This window comes from Lemur catta, chromosome 15, assembly GCF_020740605.2.
Source record: "Lemur catta isolate mLemCat1 chromosome 15, mLemCat1.pri, whole genome shotgun sequence".
NCBI lineage: Eukaryota > Metazoa > Chordata > Mammalia > Primates > Lemuridae > Lemur > Lemur catta.
Window position 1 is genome coordinate 7,777,257 of NC_059142.1, and position 22,941 is coordinate 7,800,197.

A 22,941-nucleotide genomic window follows, 5' to 3' on the forward strand; every position below is an offset into this window, starting at 1 on the left:
AATTTCCTCCTGAGACCTAAAGTTGGGAAACCCTATTTCTGACTCCAAGTGCTTGCAGGCTTCATGCAGTAATTGAAATATTGTAATTTTTAATATTTTTGATGCCAGACTAGTCACCATTGTCTCTATGTTAGTCTGGGATTCCTCAGAGGCCACAACTGCTTTTTGGGGAAGAGATCTGGATAATTTAACATGGTTCAGTTAGCTGGAGGTTCATCATAAAAAAGGCAAAACTACGGATTAGATTCTCCATGAACTAGTTAGTTTCACACTGGCTTAAGGGCTTTGACGCCCTCTAGGCTTGCTAGTTTTAAAAAACATTTCCCTGGTCTCAAGCGAGAAAAAGCAAGGGAGTGGGGTGGCTATTTCAGTACCCTGTCCTTCTTTCTCCATTGGAAAACTTTCCAAAGCCCATGCCCAGTAGTTCTCACACATGTAAGCTGGCGCATCATTCTCATGATATTACCGTCAGTTCAAGAAATACCTCCTGAATGTTAATTATGGGCCGGGAGATGTATTAAGTGCTGACAATATAAATAATGAAAAACCATAGCCTCTACAGAGGCTTATAGATATATCAATATCATTTTATTTCCTAAACTGGGTGGTAGGTATTTAATCCTTCGCTTTTGTATCTCTGGATTATCTAGTAACATACAATTAACCAACAGCAGACAACACAGTCTTTGCCTTGCATATGGTTGTGATCTTGTTTCAATACAATGGTGGCATGTGCAGCCATTGAGTGCTAAGAACACGGAGAGGACCGTGGATCAGTGATTTCCTAGAGAGATAACACCCATGGTAAGTCTTCTACTAAGAGTAGAAGTTAATCCACACAAAGAAGGGGAAGGGGATGAGGTTCAAAAGGAACAGTGTAAGTAATTAAGGATGTCAGGAAACAGCATAGTGTGTTTCTTCAAGGAGTTAAGAATTACAAGATAGTAATAATGGAAGTAAGACTCACAAGGAGGGGAGGTAACAAGTTAAAGAGGCTTGGGTTTTATTCTTTATCCAGTTGGGAACTAATAAAGTAATTCTAGTTTAGATGGACTCTTTTGAAAGCAGTGAGGAGAATGGATCGGATGGGGATAGCCGGGAGGTAGGGAGAAGAGTTAAGAAGTGTCCTTTTGTTGAAGGAAAAGACAAGATCAGTGGTAGTCAGGATAGAGATGATATGGATTCAGAAATGGTTAGGGGAAAATTGGTGGCAATTGATTATCTCTTGGGTATAGGTGATAAGGGAAAGGTTAGCAATTCAAGACACAAATTCCTAACTAACTTGGATATAGCTTTAGTACCACAAGAAGAAAAAAAAAAGCAATTTAGTACCAGAAGAAGAAAAGAAAAGTCTGATTACTCCAGCATCTTTTTGCATTACTCTTTGGGAATTTCTGTTTTGCAGCTGTAGAACCAAACAGGTGCCGGTTTAAAGTTCCACTGTTTGTAGTTTGAGGACATGTCTGGTGAGCAGATCCAAGGAGTCCACAAAGTATGTCCAAGAGGTTCAGTGTGTGCTTAATGGTTGTTCTTTTGCCCCAAGCTTTGTAGTTTTTTGGTTTTTTTTTTTTTTAACTTTTTGAGAGATTGGGTCAGAATTCAGTTTATTTAACAGCACAGATGGCTTATTGGTAAGTCCAGTTCCAGATGTTCAGTGGAGGAGAACAATCCAATGCCAAGTTTGTTACAGATATTTCCAGATTCTGCCTTCTCATGTGATGTGTGTAGAACACTAACATGTCAATTCTGGACCTCATCCTAAACACATGGAACATGAGGTGATCTTTTCATGTTCCATATACCAAGAGGGCATTTGACCCAAATATAAAGAAGACAGTCTAGTTCAGAGATGAAGAGGAATATGACTTTAGAAGAGAAGGAACCCAAATAGTTATAAACTCTTTGACTAGACCACACAGAGGCTATATGTTATTTATCTTTGAGCACAATACCTAGTGACTGGAGTATAGGAACTTAATAAATAATTATTGAATATATGAATGAATGGAAAGTGATCTAGCCTGGGCCAGGGAAAAGAAATAGTAATTTTGGAGTAAAGCAATTAAGTCTTTTGAAAAACAAAAGGAAAATCTTAACATAAGATCCCAAAGAAAAAGAAAGTACAAAATCTGTCATAGTTAGGAGAGGAGAGGACATCACACCTGGTGCTCACTAGGTCTTCTTAGCCGCTTAGTGCTAATTGGCAGGGAACCACAGTAAAATGGGCTTTCGGAAGGCTGGGAAGCTGGAGGAAGAGGTGCTGTCCTAGAAAGCCAGGGGATAATTCTGATTTCTCCCTCTAAATTAGAATGGGGTCTTCTGATGCTGAGTTTGGGTCAAGGACCAACACAGAACAACTTTTGTAAGAATTCCTTAAGTACCTGGGTTTGATGGTCGTTGTACATTCTTCAGGGATTATTATACCAGGTCAATAAGGACATAGCAAGTATGGAACCTTTCAGGTACAGCAAGGACCTACATTTCATGCACTGTGTCACCAATAGCTGCATAACACCCATTAAAGACTCTGGAAGCCAAGGGAAGTGATTCAAAGATATGCTTCATTTGCTCCTGCCCTGGGTGGTCACTTTGCTTCTTGTACAATTATGTATCTTTTTCTAATTAAACGAGGAACTTAATTTAAGATTTTTTATGTTGTGTGTAAGATTTCTTCTTGTCAATCTGTAACTCCCTTGAGATGCAGCAGGCATCGAGGTGGGTTTTAAAATGCTACGGCTGGCGTTAAAAGTGGGATTTATGAGCCAAATTACCACCATGGTTTGATTGTTAGAATTGGTGCCAGGAAAACAGGATGAAACAGTGAGCTAAAGAAGTGTGAGAGGAAACCTATGTCATGAAATCATTGGTTTTCTGAGGGAGATGTTCTGGAAGAAAGTTGCGTCAGTGGAATTCACTCACCATACCTTTATATCTAGCCTAATAGGACTTGCCCATAACTATAAAGGAAATGAGTTAAAGGAAAGGTAGCCCAAGTTACAGTTTTCTAGTCCCTACTGTGTTATTCAAGGGTAAAGTAATTGCATACCCCACAAAATGGAAAAATTTGGAAGATAGCGAAGTTATGAGGAATCTCTGAAGCCTTGACTAGACTGGTAGTCAGTTACTTTCCGGTCAGAAATTACTTGACAGGGAAAATTAGAACTAAGATATGCTCTAATTTTCCCTGTTGAAGTTGTTAAGAAACAAAGGGATGAGAATTAGAAGAAAAAGGTATTAATCTTAACTGTATCTCCACTTGAACATGTGTATACAAATCTTGCTATTTTATTTTATTTTATTTTATTTTATTTTATTTTATTTTATTTTATTTTATTTTATTTTATTTTATTTTATATTTCTGAGATTATGGCCATACAAACGTTTTGGTTACACAAATTGCTTTTGTACAGTTTGAGTGAAAGTTATAAGTTTGCCCATCTCCCAGATAGTGTGCATTGTACCTGTTAGGTGTAACTTTACTCATTGCCTCCTCCCCACTCTCGCCTGCTTGATTTCCAACAAGTTTTATTTCCATATGTGCACATAAGTGTTGTTAGATTAGTTCTAATTTAATGGTGAGTGTATATGGTGTTTGTTTTTTCATTCTTATGATAATTAGAAGAATGGTCTCCAGTTCCATCCAGGTTAATACAAGAGGTATTGGTTCACCATTCTTTTATGGCTGAGTAGTACCCCATGGCATACATATATCACATTTTATTAATCCACTCATGTATTAATGGGCACTTGGGTTGTTTCTGCATCTTTGCAATTGTGAATTGTGCTGCTATAAACATTTGGGTGCAGGTGTCTTTTTTAAATAAAATGTCCTTTTTTCCTTTGGGTAAATACCCAGTAGTGGGATTGCTAAACCAAATGGTAGGTCTACTTTTAGTTCTTTGAGGTATCTCCATACTATTTTCCATAGATGTTGTCCCACCAACAGTGTATAAGTGTTCCTATCTCTCCACATCCACACCAGCATTTGTTGTTTTGGGATTTTTTTTTTTTTTATAAAAGCCATTCTCATTGGAGTTAGGTGATATATCATGGTGGTTTTGATTTGCAATTCCCTGATGATTAGAGATGTTGAGCATTTTTTCATATGTTTCTTGGCCATTGGTCTATCTTCTTTTGAAAAGTTTCTGTTCATGTCTTTTGCCCACTTTTTAATGGGGTTGTTTGACTTTTTTCTTGCTGATTTTCTTGAGTTTTTTATAGATTTTGTTTATCAGCCCTTTATCAGATATACAGCATGCAAACATTTTCTCCCATTCTGTGGGCTGTCTATTCACTCTGTTGATTGTGTTCTTGGCTCTGCAGAAGCTTTTTCATTTGATCAGGTCCCATTTATTGTTACTGTCATTGCTTTGGGGGCCTTCATCATAAATTCTTCCCCTAGGCTGATGTCTTTAAGAGTTTTTCCAACATTTTTTTTTAGAATTCTTATAGTTTCATGCCTTAGGTTTGAGTCTGTTATCCATCATGAATTAATTTTCATGAATGGTAAGAGGTATAGATCCTGTTTTGGTCTTCTGCATGTGGTTATCCAATTTTCCCAACACCATTTATCAAATAAGGGTTCTTTTCCCCAGTGTATGTTTTTGTCTGCTTTGTCAAAAATCAGATGGCAATATGAGGATGGTTTTATATCTGGGTTCTCTGTTCTTATCCATTGAAAGAACACAACAAAAAATAAAACTACACACCAATATCCCTTATAAATATATAGGCAAAAATTCTCAATAAAATCCTAGCAAACTGAATTCAGCTGCACATCAAAAAAATAATTCACTACAACCAGGTAGGCTTCATCCCAGAGATGAAAGGATGGTTCAACATACACAAATCTGTAAATGTGATTAATCACATAAATAAAAGCAAAAACAAAGACCTTATGATCTCTCAATAGATGCAGAAAAAGCATTTGACAAAAATCAACACCCTTGTATGATAAGAGCTCTTAACAAAATAGGCATATATGAAACATACCTCAAAATTATAAAAGCCATACATGACAAACCCATAGCCAACATCATATTGCCTGGGGAAAAATTGAGAGCATTCCCTCATAGTACTGGAACCAGATGAGGTTGCCCACTCTCACCATTTCTATTCAACATAATGCTGGAAGTCCTAGCCAGAGAAATTAGGCAAGAGAAGGAAATCAAGGGTATCCAAGGGGGGAAGAAGAGGTCAAACTATTGCTCTTTGCTGATGATATGATCTTATATCTAGAGAAACTCAAAGATTCTGCCAAGAGACTCCTGGAATTGATAAACAAATTCAGCAAAGTCTCAGATTACAAAATCAATGTACACAAATGTACCCAAATCAGTAGCATTCCTATATGCCAACAGCAGTCAAGCTGAGAATCAAATGAAAGACTCAATACTGTTCACAATAGCAACAAAGAAAATAAAATACCTAGCAATATATTTAACCAAGGAGGTGAAAGACCTCTACAAGGAGAACTATAAAACACTCAGGAAGGAAATCACAGAGGATTTAAACAAATGGAAAAACATATCCTGCTTATGGATGGCAGAATAAACATTGTTAAAATGTCTAGACTACCTAAAGTGATTTACTGATTCAATGCTGTCCCCATTAAAATGCTAACATAATTTTTCACAGATCTAGAAAAAATAATTGTATGCTTTTTATGGAACCAGAAAAGAGCCTGAATAGCCAAGGCAGGCTTAAGCAAAAAGAACAAATTGGGAGGCATCACTTTGCCAGACTTTAAGCTATACTAACTACAAAGCTCTAGTAACCAAAATAGCATGGCACTGGCACTTGCTGTTTTTTTTTGTTTTTTTTTTTTTTTTAATACAGAAGCCTTAAAAGGGAGTGGTGAGTCTAAAACTCCAAGCTTTTGGAGCCAGCTGATTGCATTAAGTTTTCACTGGCAGGGCTTCAGAAATTCATTTGCACTTGAAATATTGGTCTTATAAATGAAAAATAATTGAGGAATAAAATTTCAATTGGTAAAAATGTAACAACTTCTTTGTCTCAGACATTATTTTAGGAGGAGGTCACCTGACTAGATTTGAGCCAGTTGAAATACATTGTGAGACTGGCAACATGCCTAGCATCTCTAAAGCTATGTCTTTGGAAGCACAGTTTTACTCTCTTCAGTTGTTTTAGAAATTAAGCTTTAGGGTAGCTTCAGGGTGGGGAGGGGAGTCGGACCCCTCTCTCATTATTTAGTAAAATAATAAAAGATGAAGCAATGTTGTATGTCAAATACTATTGTAGAAGGTAGTGAGATGTTAAAAAGACAGTATTTTAGGAAAGGAAAAATTTGTTGCATTGGAGGAAAAAAAGTAGGCAAACTCCTAGATATAAAGCTGACTTGGACAGGGCAAGTTGGGAAAGAAATGAGAGTGTGGGATCAATGTAATGCAAGGAATCAGCACAGTAAGGAACCTGGGACATGGATCCTCATCTGAAATAAGCCAAAGATTGCTCATGGTGCCTGCTAGTTTATGGTATGGACCACGGACTGCTGGGTCCCCATGTAAGTGACAATAAGATGACATGGGGTGCAATGCCACAAAGTGTAAAGCAGTGAAATTCCTAGGGATTGTCAGGAGCCATCCTAAAACACATTACTTTATACTACTTACGATATGGGATAGACTATGGAGAAAGGTACTTGTGATCATGGTCCTTGGACTTTATAAACTAAAGAGTTCTTAGTCAGAGCCAGGGAGTGGACTGTGGAGAAATGGGCTTTTGACACATTACAACTCTGGAGGTAGGAATTTTGTTCAGGAACATCTGTACGCTGACTGTTTTTTTTAACCCAGATTAAAAGGTAGTTTTGCAGATGCTGCACTTAGTTTAAAATCAGCAAAGCATATTTTTTCTTTAATTGACAAAAATGCACACATTTATATAAATGCATAATTTATGCATTGTATTGTCTGCCTGGAGATACATACATATATATACACATATATATATATTTAAATTTGGTGGGGGGCATGGTTACCATAAGCCCTGAATTCCTAAATAAATAAGAACAATGAAGTAGCAAGGGTTGAGCTTTTCCCTGAAGTCCCACCTTGCACAGATAGTGTGACAGGGCACTTGACAACCCCTGCCAAGTTCTTTGGGGACAAAGAAAAGCTATGTGGAGATATTCTACATCTATTCTTGCTTCCAAGAGGTTCTAAGTCATTAGTTAATTAAACTGGTAAGTAATCTTGCCCTATAATGTAAGTTTTAGGTGTGCATGTGTGTATTTTTCTGCCAAAGCCTAACCTATCTGAAGCACACACATTCTGGGTTAGTCTTTGTCTTGGATACGGGGAGGGGGGCAGCATCTTCTCTCTGGGCTCAGCACATCACCAGCCCCTTGACCTGCTCTTCTTCCCATAATCAGATCTGGTCCCACTAAGAGAGCCCTAAGATTATTGTCTGTTTTGTGGTGAAAGGAGAATGAAAGATCCAGGACAGTGGACCCAACATCAACCTTGAGAAGGGCCTTGATGAACCATTCCTTTGCTGTATCGGTTTTATTCCTCATTTCTCTGACCCAGCTCTTCTGATCTAGGACCAAGTTTCCACCTTTGAACAGTTCTGATTCCAGGGGGAATTTATTAGAGACACCAAAGTGCAGGGAGTCTCCTACCAGATGCCAAGAGATCATTGACGAGCACGAGGAACCTCTCATCAGCCACTTGGGCGTCCGTCATGAGAAACACCGTGCTGAGGTTCTTTACCCCGGCTTGCAGACACAGGCTGGCCAGGTCCACCTGCAGGAACGGCAATATCAGAGATCGCTGAGAAGAAGGCCTCCCTGAAAGACTTCCCCAACCCACTCTCCGGGAATGGAATTATTCTTTTTATCTACTTCAATGGGAAATAAAGCAAAGTGACAATGCAAGGCAGGGAGGAGTGCTCTGCAGCGCTGATAGGGAGGAAACTACTCCTTGTTCCCAGGCCTCATTGCCAATAGAGGTGGCCAAGTTAAGCTACACAGGGATGGCCTTTAATCCATTCAACCGCAGTGGCTCCTGCACTGTCTTTTGGAGTGCCCGCTTTGTGCAAAGAGGTTACAGAGTTTCAAAGGCCAGAAGTGGTCTCCTATGCATCTGTTTTACTTATATCCTCATACTAAGTGAATGACCTGCTCCAGAAGGCAAGTGCTTGCTCTTGCTCTTGACTGAAGAGATGAATGTATCTTATGGTAGCAGTGTCTTGTGTTTTATGACTAGCTCCAGCAAAAGACTTTTGTTGAAAAAATATATTGGGGACACACACGCACACACACACACACACACACACACAACACACAATCACCCACAGGAAATCACATCCATTCAAAACTTCAGGTGGATGAAGTTTGGGGCTAGGATGCCAAGCTTGGTCAATCTTGGTTCTTTTGCAGTATGGCCTTCGCCAGAATTAGCTGTCAGTCCCTTAGGTTGCTCCTCTCTCTTTAGCTCACTCAGGCTATTCCCTAAGAGCAACATGCATTCCTTTACCACAGAGCTAGCTCAGGGTCCAAGTAACCTCCCTTTAAAGACACTAATCTTCCTTCTAGATCAATGGTTCCCACCTTATGCTTTTACAGAATGATCTAAGACAGTGTTTCTCACTTGTCATTGGAATCATCTGGAGGATGCTTTGAAAAATCATGGTCCCCAGATTGCCAGTCTATTCCAGATCAGTTAAATCAGAATATCTGGGGGTGGAACACATGCATCACCATGGTTCAAAGATCCCCAGTGATTCCAGTATATAGCCAAGGTAGAGACCCACTATCTCAGATCATTCTGTAAATGCATAATTTCTATCACACTATCTTGTCTTTTTTGGAAGTGCTAAAGAAAGACCTACTGTGAACTTGACGTATGACTTTAGATTTAGCCAGTCACCGAGAGGCTGAGCTGTGGTTTCAGAGCTGCAGTGAGCACCTACCTCTCCTATCAGGCCGGGAGATTACGAGGGCAGGTGGGTGGGCCTGGCTCAGTGCTGGCTGGAGTTCTCCCAGCCCCAGCACAGCAGCATCCTGATAGAAGTCGCACCAGGGCTTCCTACCCCGACTGCTGTGGCCACAGAGAAAAGGGAGGGGACTGGACAAAATGACCTTTCAAGGCTGTATCCAAGGTCTTTCTTCCCTTTCCAGAGCATGCATCGGTACTCCTAAGTGCCTGCGGTCTGAAACCAGGAAATGTCATCGAAGGTCTCAGGGGCCTGTGGTTGCTGAACCTGTCCTTTAAAATATGAATTTCTTATGAAACTTGGGCAGACCTTTGGAACTCCTCCGCAGTCTACTGGAGCTGCCGGCAAGCTGTGTGCGGAACGTGCTATGGATGTGCTGCCGACTGGGGGGAGGGCTGAGGCCCCACGGAAGCAGTTAGGGCAGCTGACGCCTCGCCGAGGCGGACCTTGGAAAGGCCAGCTGTTGTCAGGGGGCGTCTAGCGAGAAAGGAGCCACTCATGTCACAGCCCAGAATCTACGAAGAAAATGGGCAGATGACAAAGGGAAGACTCTGGGCCGGGGACTGGGAGAACTGAGCAAGGATGACGGGGAGTTGTGTGTGGTCGGAAGGAGGCTGCGTCTCCCCCCACGGCCGCCCGGCCGTCTCACCTTGAAGTCGGGGGTCTGGTAGCCCTTGCGCAGCGTGATCTGGAACACATCCATGGAGCTGATGGAAGCCGCAAGCCTGGTCAGACTCTGCTTGCCGCTCCCACCCACGCCAACCAGCAGAGCGTTTCCCCGCGGGGACTCCAGGATGCGGTTGATGCGGCAGCTGGAGAGGAGGAAGGGCAGGCATGTTGCGTGATCGGACTCACGGCAGCGAGAAGCAGGTGCGGAGGGCTGAGTGGCAGCAGGAGCCTTCCTGGCAGGTGCACCCCAGGCGGGGCTGTGGGAAACTTTAACCTGATTGTCCTCAGACTTGGCCTCACCTTCCTGCCCGAGTATAGTGAAGTTGCTGCTGCTTTGCCTTCAGCCACAGCCTCCAGTGACCCAGTGACAGTGGGGGGAGGGCCCGTGGCAGGCAGGCACCTTGAGGGGGTGATTGTGATGGGGAGGGGACCCAGGATGCCCTCGCTCTACTCTCTGGCCATGCCTGACTCTGCCACCCCCCACTTCACTTCTTTTGGGCAAGAAGAGGGGATGGAAAAAGAGAAAAGTAGGAAACAGATAGTAAGAAAAAGGAATCAGGGAAGCCTAGAGGACAAGGCAGGTGACGTTTGTTCCTCTTAGAAAAGAGGGGACCAAGAGCAAAGTCAGCAGGGTACGGACAGGGATCCCTGACATAGCTCTTCTCTCTGCCTCCCTCAACCCTTCCCGGACATCGATGCCCCTTGTGTGAGTGTTTGTGGATTCTTATTGTCCACACACAAGACACTCCCGACTCTGGTGTTCCCTGGGCAGCCTTGTCCCCACTCTCATGTTCCCCTCCCACCCCCAGCAATGGGGTCTGTTCCTGGCCTCATCCCCTCCAGGGGAAACCACTCCTCCTGCCCCTCCGGCCCTTCCTAAAGTTCCGCCCTCCCTCGGGCTGCTCACAGCCTCTCCCCGGGGTGCACTGCCAATCTTGTCTTCACACTGGATCCCAGCCAAAGGGCGAGAAGTGATTGCCAATCTCTTCTTCAACCCCTCTCAACTGTAGATAGACCTTATGTAAGGTGCTACATTCTTCATTAAAATAAGCCCCGTTCCCTTTTCATTTCTCATTTTAAAAACAATGGCTGTGCATTGTACAACACACATAAAATACATAAAAATCCATAATTCTGCTATCTAGCAATAAATACTATTGACATCAATTGTATGTTCTTCCAAACTTTTTTCCTAGTGTCTGTCTGTATGTGTATAAACTTATATTTATTTGTATAAACATTTTTTATACCTGAAAAGTGAATATATTTATATCCTATTTATTTTAAAAATTGAGTACACCTTGTACACTGTACATAGGGTTTTGAAATAATTTTGTTGGTTAGCAATGTACTGTGATTATCATGCCATTAAATAACTGGCTAAATAAACCATGCTTTTGATGGTGGACTGATATTGTATAAAATATGAACATTGTATTGATAATAAAAATAGAATAAGTTGCTAGTCTACAATAGTGTACTGTTGGATATTTAGGTTGTTTCCAACATTTCCCAGTTAGAAATAATGTTATATAATTTTTTTGTTTGTATCTCTAATTATTTCCTCAGGATAAGTTCCTAAAAGTGTAACTGCTGAGTCAAACAGTAAGATAATTTTTAGGGCTTTGACACATACTGAAAAACTGCCCCTGCAGAATGGTGGTTCCAATTTGTACTCTCCTTATGGTAGAATTGATCAAAAGGTGTGTCTGTTATATTGGAGGATGAGAATATGTTGGACTATGTTAGTTGAATTAGAATGTGTTCAGTGGGTGAATTCAGGAACATATGACACAGTGATCAGGCTGCTGTGTAGAGATGGACGCAGAAGACAGACAGTGTTGGTGATTTTGGGGACCAAAAGAGTGTGAGAGCAAGAACTCAGGCTAGAGCAGAGGATACATTTGAGATTGAATTGCACAGGCTGCAGTCTTGTATCCCTGTCTTGTGTTAGTGATATAATCAGAAATGCCATAGTCAAAGTAAATAAGGGTGTAGCAATGTGAGGTCTAGCTAGCCCCAGTTTGGAGGAAGGGCTGGGAAGGAGTTGTGGCAGGTGGGGTTTGATATGTTAACAAATGCAAGTGGGTTTGTGTTGTGCTTCCGTGGTTTGAATTTTCTTATTTCTGCACATTTCTTGCATATATTGATAACTTGGTTTGTGAGTCCTTATTGCCTCATCTCTCCTACAGTATGTGTATGCTGTTGGGAAGGAACCCGTAGCAGAAGTGTATATGAGAATTGCCGAAGAAAACTTCCCTGGTATTGCCAGAGATTCAGACATACAGATACAAGATGGTCATCAAACACCAGGAAGATTCATAGCAAATAGGACATCTCCAAGACACATGGTAATCAACCTGGCCAAAGTCAAAATGAAGGAGAAAGTTCTGCAAGCAGCAAGAAGAAAGCAACAACTAACGTACAAAGGAAAACCATCAGGCTAACGGCAGACTTCTCAGTGGAAACATTATAAGCCAGAAGGGATTGAGGCCCCATCTTCAGTCTTCTTAAACAGAACAACTGCCAGCCTAGAATTTTGTATCCTGCAAAATTAAATTTCACAATTGATGGAGAAATCAAATCTTTTTCAGACAGGCAAACACTGAGAGAATTTGCCTTGACCAGACCTACCCTGCAGGAAATACTGAGAACTGTCTTATACATGAATCAGTACAATAGACATCCATCCACATAAAATCAACCCCAAACCCCATAAAACCCACAACTCTTATGAAACAATAGCACAAGAAGGAAAACAAAGCAATAAGGTACTACCCAACATGATGAACAGATCAACATCCCACATATCAATTCTGTTGATCAATGTTAACAGTATGAATGGTCCTCTCAAAAGACATAGGCTGGGGGCAGAGCCAAAGCATACTGGAGGGAAGAAAGGGTTTCAGATAAAGGGTAGGGAGGAATGGGCACAGCTCGGCTGTAGTTCAGAGGAATAAGGGCCAGAGTCTGTCGGGTACCTCATGGAGGGAAACTGGGAACAGAACAGGAGAAGGAAAAAGAAGAAAAAATATTCACAAGGATCTGACCCAGAGAGGCTCAGAGCACAGTGAAGGGGTAAGGCGGGGGGTGGGGGGCTGAGGGGCAGGAATCCTGTTTCTCCTTCTCATACACCTTTGGTAATTAGGAGGCTGCTGAGTTGTTTGGAAGCTTTTCTACCCTTATGAACCCAAGTGCTGCTTCAACCACTGAATTGGGTGGAGAACTAGCATGATCCCAGAGCATGGACACTCTTGCAGGCTTCCTCCCAGGCAGAGGGACTGGAGGAGCCAGGGTCCCTGCTATCTTCCGTTCAGACTCTTTTCCTCCCCACCTCCCCCACCCACCACAGCTGATTGAAATTTTTATGAGTGACAACCTCTCATCAACTGCAGTGTCCTCCAGTCTGAGGTTTCCACAGAGAGTGGGGCCCACACCTTCCCCCTTGACAACTTGCAGTGGACCTAGTTGTGCCCAGTCTAGGAGTTCTTTGCCTGCTGGCATTCCCCAGAGTGCATGCCAGTGGGTCAGACATGCAGGCTGGACCTCATGCCCCCAAGACTCGAGTGGGTTGCTAGGGGGCAGAAGGGATAGATTTGAAAGCTTGATTTGGGAGGCGAGGGAGCCCATGTGGGTAGAACTGATGGGAGAGTACAGTGAGGATCTGAGCTGTGGAGATCTGGTGGAGCACCTACCCACCCAACACAGGAAAGTCATGCTGTCAGACTAGGGCAGGGCCCCCGGAGAAAAGTTCCCAGCCTGTGGCACCACTGTGGCTGAGCATGGCACATTAGATCTGCCAACAGACACTAGAGGGAGACTCTCGGGGGCAGGGGTAGCGAGAGAGGGGAGCTCACACTGACAGCCAGTTGGTGAATTACAGATGGTTCCTCCCCTATGAACAGTCTTTCCAGTTTGAAGAGGCTGCTTGGGCCCCTCTCCCATTGGCTTTTCCCAGGGGTCTGGGATACAACCTTTCAGCCCTGCCGAGACTTTGCAGAGGGTTCCAGGTTTGCCCAACTTAACCTCTCCCAGCCTCACTCCTCCACCCACCTCTGTTGTGGTGGAGCACAAGCAATCTCCTGGGAGCTACATGGCCCCTCACACTGCCTGGGGCATTGAAGTACTCCTTCTAAAGGGCTAAAGCCTATCACAGGCACAAAGGAACATCTCTGAAGTTAGTTCTTTCATGCAGGTATCAAACACAGAGGCAGAACAACTGTATATATATAGCTCATTACAATACCTACTGATTCAATCAAATAGGGCGTGGCCTATTCTTACAAGCACCACCCACCAACTCAGAGATTAAGCTGGGGTCCCAATACAATTTACACTGTTAGGAAGAGGGGAAAACAGCAGAATAGAAGCAACCCAAGGGAGCACCGCTTTATAGGAGAGGAACAAAAATTACAGGCAGCTTGAGCTAAAAGTGGTCTCCCTCCTCCACTGCAGGCCTCTGGGCTGATCAGGGAGCTGCTCAGAGTCTATACAGAGACATTGCACCAGAGAGAAGGTCTAGCAGAGACCTGGTGACTGCCAATCCCAGGTTTCTGCAACTGACACCATACTGATCACTCTGGTGCATGGAGCCAGGTCTGCTTGGGACTCAGCCTTCCAGCAGTAGCCTTCGCATCACACCCACTGGGCCAGGTAGGGAGCAGACAGAACAGAAGCTCCCTTGGGTCATACCCTGTGACTAGGATCTGAGGATGCTTCTTTCTCTGTGTGGGATCTGAGGAGAGGAGGAACCTCAGATGCCACAGGCACCACATGGGAAGTCTTGGGCAACTGCCTCAGTGGGCCCTAGGTGTGAGGGAGAGAACTGTGGCCAATCAGCAACTCTGGCCCTTCTGCATAATCTCTGGGCCACTGAGACAAACCCCTGCCTGCATGACTGGGCAGCAGCAGTCTCCACGCTGACAGAACAGCCATCCATATGTGAAGCTCTGCCCCTGTAATCCCCAGAGCCAGCTGTGAATCTCTCACTGCACCTGAGCCCAAGGCTCTGTGCCACCCCCAAGAGTCCAAAGTTGAGCCTAAGCCCCAAGACACTACCTCTGCATCTTCATCACTGCCACTGGGCTGGTGGAACCTCCTCAAGGACCAATGCTTCATCTAGGGCCCCCCAGCCCTGAGCAGACATTACTCCTGGACCTGGTTTATACAAATGTCTACAGCCTGGCCATCCACAATGACTGTCTCAATTGACTCACCCAGCAGCCACTGTCACCTCCACTGGGTGACCCCAGCCAGAGCAATCCCCCACAAAAACAACCGTGGTGGAGAGGGTCACATCCAGCCCCCAATGCAAACTTTCAGCAATGAGCTGGGAAACAACCCTCCATACCACATGAAGGTCATCCAGCACTGGTTAAATTGAGGCACTCACAGGGGAATGGGTCGAAACAGAACAGCTCTCACTGCACCTGCCCCTCCCCTGATGGAACAACATTCCAGAGAAGCTTACGAAAGCTCCATCTAAGGTGGGTCATCCGCCTCTCCTAACTAAACAGGTGAGCTCCCAGCAAAGGAGAATAAGTGCCCTGCCATCCTACTAACCCAGAGCTGAGAAAAGAGGGACCAGACAAGAAGAAACTAGCAAAAGAACCCTGGCAACATGAAAAAACAAAATAACTCAACACCCCCAAAGGATCACAATGGAGCTATAGTAGTGGACTCCAACCACAAGGAAATTGCTGAAATGACAGAAATGGAATTCAGAATGTGGATGGCAAATAAGATGAATGGAATTGAAGAGAAACTTGAAAACTAACAAAAAGAAGCCAAAACATATTTCATATTTCAGGAATTAATGAAAAAGTCAATAAAGAGCTAGACAACATAAGAAATGATATAATAGAACTTAAAGAAATGAAGAGTCATTTAGGGAATTTCAAAACACAGTAGAAAACATCAGCAACAGACTAAACCAAGGAGAAGAAAGAATTTCAAAGCTTGAAGCAAGGTTCTCGAGCTAATCCAGTCATTTACAGAGGCACAAAAAGGCAGAGAAATCACTTACAGAGATATGGGACTATGTGAAGTGAACTAACATATGAATTATAAGCATCCCTGAGGGAAAAGAAGAAAGAGTTAAAAGCATGGAAAGTATATTTGAGGGAATTATTGAGGAAAACTTACCTGGTATTGCCAGAGATCCAGATATCCAAATACAAGATAGTCATTGAACTTCTGGGAAGATTCATAGCAAACAGGACATCTCCAAGACACATATAGTAATCAATCTGGCCAAAGTCAAAATGAAGGAGAAAATTCTACAAGTAGGTAAATGCAAACAACAACTGACCTATAATGGAAAACCTATCAGGCTAAGAGCAGACTTCTTAGCAGAAACCCTACAAGACAGAAGGGAGTTGGGCCCCATCTCCAATCTTCTTAAACAGAACAACTGCTAGCCTAGACTCTTGTGTCCTGCAAAAGTAAGTTTCACAGTTGATGCAGAAATCAAGTCTTTTCCAGATAAGGAAACACTGAGAGAATTTGCCATGACCAGACCTGCCCTGAAGGAAATACTCAGAGCAGCATTATATATGAATCAGCACTGTAGATACCCACCACTGTAAAATCACCCACAAAAGCTAAAGCTCACAACTCTTATAAAACAATAGCACAAGAGGTAAAACAAAGCAACAGGGTACTACCAAACATGATGAACAGAACAGCATCCCAAATATCAATTCTATCTCTTAATGTTAATTGTTTAAATGTGTCACTGAAAAGACATAAACTGGCTGAATGGATGAAAAAACACAACCTAAGTATCTGCTGTCTCCAGGAAATACATATAAACCACAAGGACACACACAAACTCAACATGAAAGATGGAAAAAAATATTCCACACAAATGGAAGCCAAAAGAAAACAGGCATAGCCATTCCCATATCAGATAAAATTGACTTTAAATAAACAAAGGTAATGAAAGACAAAGAGGGTCATTACATAATGGCAAAGGGAGCAATACAACAAGAAGACATAACAATTGTAAATATACCTGAGCCTAACATAGCAGCTCCCAGAAACATAAAGCAAATTTTACTAGAGCTAAGCAAAGAAATAAATAGCAGCATTGTAAATGCTGGAGACTTCAACACCCCACTGTCAGAGCTGGACAAATCATCAAAGCAGAAAATAAATTAAAAAACACTGGACCTGTACCAGACTCTAAATTGAATGGACCTACAGATATTTACAGAACATTCTATCCCAAAACTACTGAATATACATTCTTCTCAGCAGCACATGGGATATTCTCCAAAATTGATCATATCTTAGGCCATAAAAACATGCCTCAACAAATTAAAAAAAATAGAAATTATACCACGTATCATTTCAGACTCTGGTGGAATAAAGCTAGAAATCAATCATAAGAGAAAGACTCAAACCTAAACAAAGTCATGGAAATTAAACAATCATCTCCTGAATGATTATTGTGTCAAGAATTAAATTAAGAGGGAAATCAACAGATTTTTTTGAACTGAACAACAAAGAGGACACAAGTTATGAAAATCCATGGGAGTAAGCAATAGAATTCCTCAGGGGAAAATCCATATCCTTAAATACCTACCTCAAAAAGAGAGAAAGATTACAAATTAACAACCTAATGTCACATTTCAAGGAACTAGAAAAGGAAGAGTAAACCAAATCCAAAGTCAGTAGAAGAAAAAAAATAACAAAGGTCAGAGTAGAACTAAATAAAATGGAAAATAAAAAAAATAATAACAGAAGATCTATGAAACAAAAAGTTGCTTTTTTGAAAAGATGACTAAAATTTACAGATCTTTTGCTAAATTAACCAGGAATAGGAGAGAAAGGATCCAAATAAGCTCAATCAGAAATGAAAAAGGAGACATTATGACTGATACCACAGAAATATAAGACATCATCATGAATACTACAAAAATCTCTATGCACATAAACTAGAAAACATAGAGAAAATGGACAAATTCCTGGAAACACACAAGTCTTCCAAGACTCAATCAGGAAGAAATAGAACTCCTGAACAGACCCATAAGGAGCAGCGAGATCAAAGCAGTAGTAAAAAATCTTCCAACAATTAAAAGCCCTGGACCAGATAAATTAACAGCTGAATTCTACCATCTAGATATACAAAGAGCTGGTACCCATACTATAGAAATTATTCCATAATATTGAGAAGGAGGGAATTCTTCCCAACTAATTCTATGAAGCCAGTATAACCTTGATACCAAAGCCAGGAAAGGACACAACAAAAATAGAAAACTACAGACCAATATCCCTTATGAATATTGATGCAAAAATCCTCAATAAAATACTAGCAAACCAAATTCAGCACCATGTCAAAAAATAATCCACCAAGATCAAATGGGCTTCATCTCAGGGATGTAAGTATGGTTCAAAATATGTAAATAAATGTGATTCACCACATAAACAGAAGCAAAAACAAAGACTATATGATCAACTCAGTAGATACAGAAAAAACATTTGACAAAATTCAGCATGCTTTCATGATAAAAAGCCTCAACAAACTAGGCATAGAAGGAACATATCTCAAAATTATAAAAGCCACAGAAGGCAAACCCACAGCCAACATCATGCTGAATGGGGAAAAGTTGAAAGCATTCCCACTAAGAACTGAAACAAGACATGGGTGCCCAGTATCACCACTTCTATTCAACATAGTGCTGGAAGTCCTAGCCAGAGCAGTCAGACAACAGATAGAAATAAAGTGTATCCAAATCAGGAAAGAGGAGGTCAAACTATTGCTCTTTGCTGATGACATGATCTTTTACCTAGAAAACCCCAAAGACTCCACCAAGAGACTCCTGGAATTGATAAATAAATACAGCAAGGTCTCAGTATACAAAATCAATGGATATAAATCAATAGCATTTCTATATACCAATAACAGTCAAGCTGAGAGTCAAATCAAAGACTCAGTACCATTCACAATAGCTACAAAGAAAATAAAATACCTAGAAATATACTTATCTAAGGAGATGAAAGATATCTACAAGGAGAACTACAAAACACAGAGGAAAGAAATTGCAGAGGACACAAACACATGGAAAAACATACAATGCTCATGGATTGGCAGAATCAACATTGTTAAAATGTCCATATTACCCAAAGTTATATACAGGTTTAATGCAGTCCCCAGTAAAATACCAACATCATAATTCATAGATCTAGAAAAAATAATTCTATGCTTTTTTTGGAACCAGAAAAGAGCCTGAATAGCCAAAGCTATTTTAAGCAAAAAGAAAAACTCTGGAGGCATCACATTACCAGACTTCTAACTATATTACAAGGCTATGGTAACCAAAATAGCATGGTATTGGTATAAAAATAGAGACATCGACCAATGGAGCAGAACAGAGAACCCAGACATAAAACCATCTGCTTACAATCAACTGATCTTTGACAAAGCAGACAACAACATACTCTGAAGAAAAGAAGCCCTATTCAGTAAATGGTGCTGGGAAAACTGCATAGCCACATGCAGAATAAAACAGGACTCATGTCTCTTACCACTCACAAAAATTAATTCCAGATGGATAAAAGACTTAAATGTAAGTCATGAAACCATAAGAATTCTAGAGGACAGTGTAGGAAAAACTCTTCTAGATAATGGCCTAGGCAAAGAATTTATAAACATATCCCCAATGGCAATCACAGCAACAACAAATGTAAATAAATGGGATTTGATTAAATTAAAAATCTTCTGCACAGCTAAGGAAACAATCAACAGAGCAGACAACCTACAGAATGAGAGAAAATATTTTCAAACTATACATCTGATTAAGGGCTAATAACCAGAATCTACAAAGAACTCAGGCAAATCAGAAAAAAAAAATGCTCAACATCACTCATCACCAGGGAAATGCAAATTAAAACCACAAGGAAATATTACCTTACCCCTGTTACAATGGCTTTCATTAAAAAGTCCAAAAACAATAGTTGCTGCATGGATGCAGAGAGAAAGGAATGCTAATATACTGTTAGTGGGACTGCAAATTAGTACAAACTCTATGGAAAACAGTATGGAGATTCTTCGAAGAACTAAAAGTAGACCTACAATTTGATCCAGCAATCTCACTACTGGGTATCTACCCAAAGGAAAAGAAGTCATTTTATCAAAAATACAGCTGCACTCAAATGTTTATTGCAGCACATTTCACAATTGAAAGATGTGGAATCAACCCAAATGTTCAATTCACAAGTGGATTAAAAAAATGTGATACACACACACACACACACACACACACACACACACACACACACACACCACAGAGTACTACTCAGCCATAAAAAGGATGAAATTAATGCCTTTTGCAGCAATTTGGATAGAACTGGAGACCATTACCCTAAATGAAATATCTCAAGAATGGAAAAACAAACACCACATGTACTTGCTATTAAATTGGAACTAACCAATGAGAACACACATACACAGAGGGAAGTAAAACTCAGTGGAAATCAAGCAGGGGTTGAGGAGGAGGAGGGGAGTGTCAAACATCTATCTAATGTATATAATGAACACTATTTGGATGATGGGCCATGACTCAAGCATTGCAAAAGTGAGCCATGTGACCAAAAACATTTTTATCCCCTTAATATTTTGAAATTAAAACAAAGTGTATATGATTTAACAACTACAACTAACAGTGGGTAAGAAAGTCTAGCCCCCAACCCTTGGTGACACTGGGTGTTACATATATATATATATATATATATCTTTTTTGAGACAGAGTCTTGCTCTGTTGCCTGGCTTGGAGTGCCATGGCATCAGTCCAGCTCACAGCAACCTCAAACTCCGGGCTCAAGCTATTCTCTTGCCTCAGCTTCCCAAGTAGCTGGGACTACTGTTGTGCGCCACCATGCCTGGCTAATTTTTTCTATTTTTAGTAGAGTCGGGGGTCTCACTTGCTTAGGCTGGTCTCGAACTCCTGAGCTCAAGCAATCCTCCCGCCTCGGCCTCCCAAAGTGCTAGGATTACAGGTGTGAACCACCGTGCCCAGCGTACATATATATTTTAATCTACCAATTTAATGGTTGAAAATATTATGGTTTTAATCTTTATTTATTTGACTTCTGGGGAATTGAACATTTTTCATGTTTGTTGATCATCACATATTTTTTCTTTTGTGAATTTTCTGTTCATGTCCATTGCCTACTTTTCAATTGAAGTGTTCTTCTCTATTTGTAATACTCCTTTATGTATGTTTTGAATTATCCTTCAATCTGGCACTTTTACCTTCTAGGTTTCTTCAAGGTGCTTTAATGTAGAGAAATTTTTAGGACTTAAAATTGTATGTAGTTGACTATTAAATTTTACATAGTTAAAATGTATTCACCTAAATATTCAGGAGTTATTTATTGACCTACATTTAGTTCTTTTATGATTTTACTTTTTCACTTTAATTATTTAATTGTGGTACTTATATTCTCTCCTGTACCAGACAGATTTACACTTCTCTTGCTGTCTTATTAAACCATAATTTCTAGATGTCTGAAGAGTGCATATACTAATTTTGTATTCTCTACAGTGCTAGGACATTGAAGATATCCAATGTATTTTTGTTACGTTTAAACAGAACAACCCATTTGGGGTGATGTACGTGATCATTCCTTATGCCAGGTACGAGAGATCATCTGTTTTTTGTCTACATTAGATGGTGCCTGATGAAAGGAGAAGCCGTGGTTCTAAGTTATCCAGGCCCTATCTCTTGCTTCAGAAAGGGTGGGCAGGAATGAGTAAGTAGGGGAAAGAGAGAGACAAGCAAGGAGGAGGGGGTGGAAGAGTCCAACCGGATTCTGGAAGCTCTATTCTGGAAGCCTGAACTCAGCTTAGCATGGCCTATGTTATTCAATATCTAAATGGGAAGTGCATCGTTAGTGATGAAGTTTCCAAAGAAGAATGGTTAAGTCTGCAACCGTCAGCGTCAGCATTAGACTCCAGCTGGGGATTCATTAACAACCTCTGACGAGGGCAAAGGACTCTGCATCTAAATTACAAAATTTAAGAAGAAGATCAATATTCTAAAAGGCTCCTGGGCCAGAAAACCAAGGCTGTCTAAGTTAAGCCCATTACTGAATTTCTGGGAGATTCACAGCAATAGCTGAAGATGCACCACAGCACAGCTGGAGGAAGTTGGTTTATTGACGACTAAACACATGCCTGCGCACGCACACACGCACACACACACACCCCTAGAGGACTGGGGATACTTGGGGCACAAGAGAGGTACATCTGTAGTTTCTTGTTTTGCTAGTGATCGCTAAGTGATTCTAAGAGGAGAAAAAAGGAAGCAGAAAATATTTGTAGGAGCAAAAATACAAAGGGACAAAAAAAATGGATGGAGATTATGCCCAAAGTAGGGCAAAAGATGTAGTTTAAGGGTTTAAGAAAAAGCAGAACAAGAATCTGCAGAAATACTGGAGGAAGTCAGTAGAAAAGAAAAATGGTACTATTAAAAAAAAAAGAAACCAACAGTTCAAAGAAAAAGACCCTAATATTTATTGACTGCTTATTAAGTGCAAAGCGCTTTGCTTAGATAGCAACAACCCTATGATCCAGGCATTTTTATTGTCCCCATTTTCCAGGTGAGAACATTCGAGGCTTTGGGAAGCTAAGTATTCTCCCAAAGCATCCCAGTCAATTTGCGGCAGAACCATTTGAACCTGGGTCCGGCTCTATCTCCAGAACCTGTGTGTATAACCAGTACACAGTGCTCCGTTATTGGGTTTTGCATCAAAGCAGCAGAAAGGGAGAGAAACAAAGCTGGGGAAAGGTGTAGCGAAATCAAACAAAAGAAAATGCTAAGAACTCAAGAAATGAGAGTAAACAGCAAGATGGAGTCAGATGAGCATGTGCTTTATTGTACCATAAGAATAGACTCTCACCTTGGCCCCTGGACCTGCGGGTTCCAGGGAAGGCAGATACGTACTCCTTCCTCTCTTCCCTGTCTTACTCCCTCCTGGGGTCTCAGGGCGGGAGACCTTCCTGGAGTGAGTTCAAAATCCTCTGAGCTGTGTGCAGCCAAGCAAGGCCGTGGAATCTTCCCACACTGTTAGGGTATCTGTATTTCTCCCTGCACTGTTAGGTGCTCCCTTTTCTGACCTAAGAAGGGAATGCTCTGCTCTGTCTGGCTGGCAAAGGCAGCAGGGAGGTCAAAAAGCCCCAGGGAGGGCAGGGGAGGGCAATACAAGGATAAAGGGACATTGATATCTTTAAACAAATGTACAGGAAATTATTAATACATCCAAATACACTTTATTCTTCAGAGTTGGCCCCTTCCAGGCAGTTCATTT

General features: G+C 41.4%; 1 protein-coding gene across 2 annotated transcripts in view; it reads right to left on the bottom strand.

Annotated features, from left to right (window-relative positions):
• The window catches only part of DNAH9 (dynein axonemal heavy chain 9), a 313,352-nt gene that overhangs the window by 116,920 nt on the left and 173,491 nt on the right, over positions 1–22,941 (bottom strand). For both annotated transcript variants that reach the window (XM_045527160.1, XM_045527159.1), the window contains 2 exons: positions 9,608–9,770; positions 7,643–7,766 (listed from right to left, as the gene is read on the bottom strand). In XM_045527160.1, the coding sequence (XP_045383116.1) occupies positions 7,643–7,766; positions 9,608–9,770 (287 nt within the window). The remainder of the gene's footprint in view (positions 1–7,642; positions 7,767–9,607; positions 9,771–22,941) is intronic.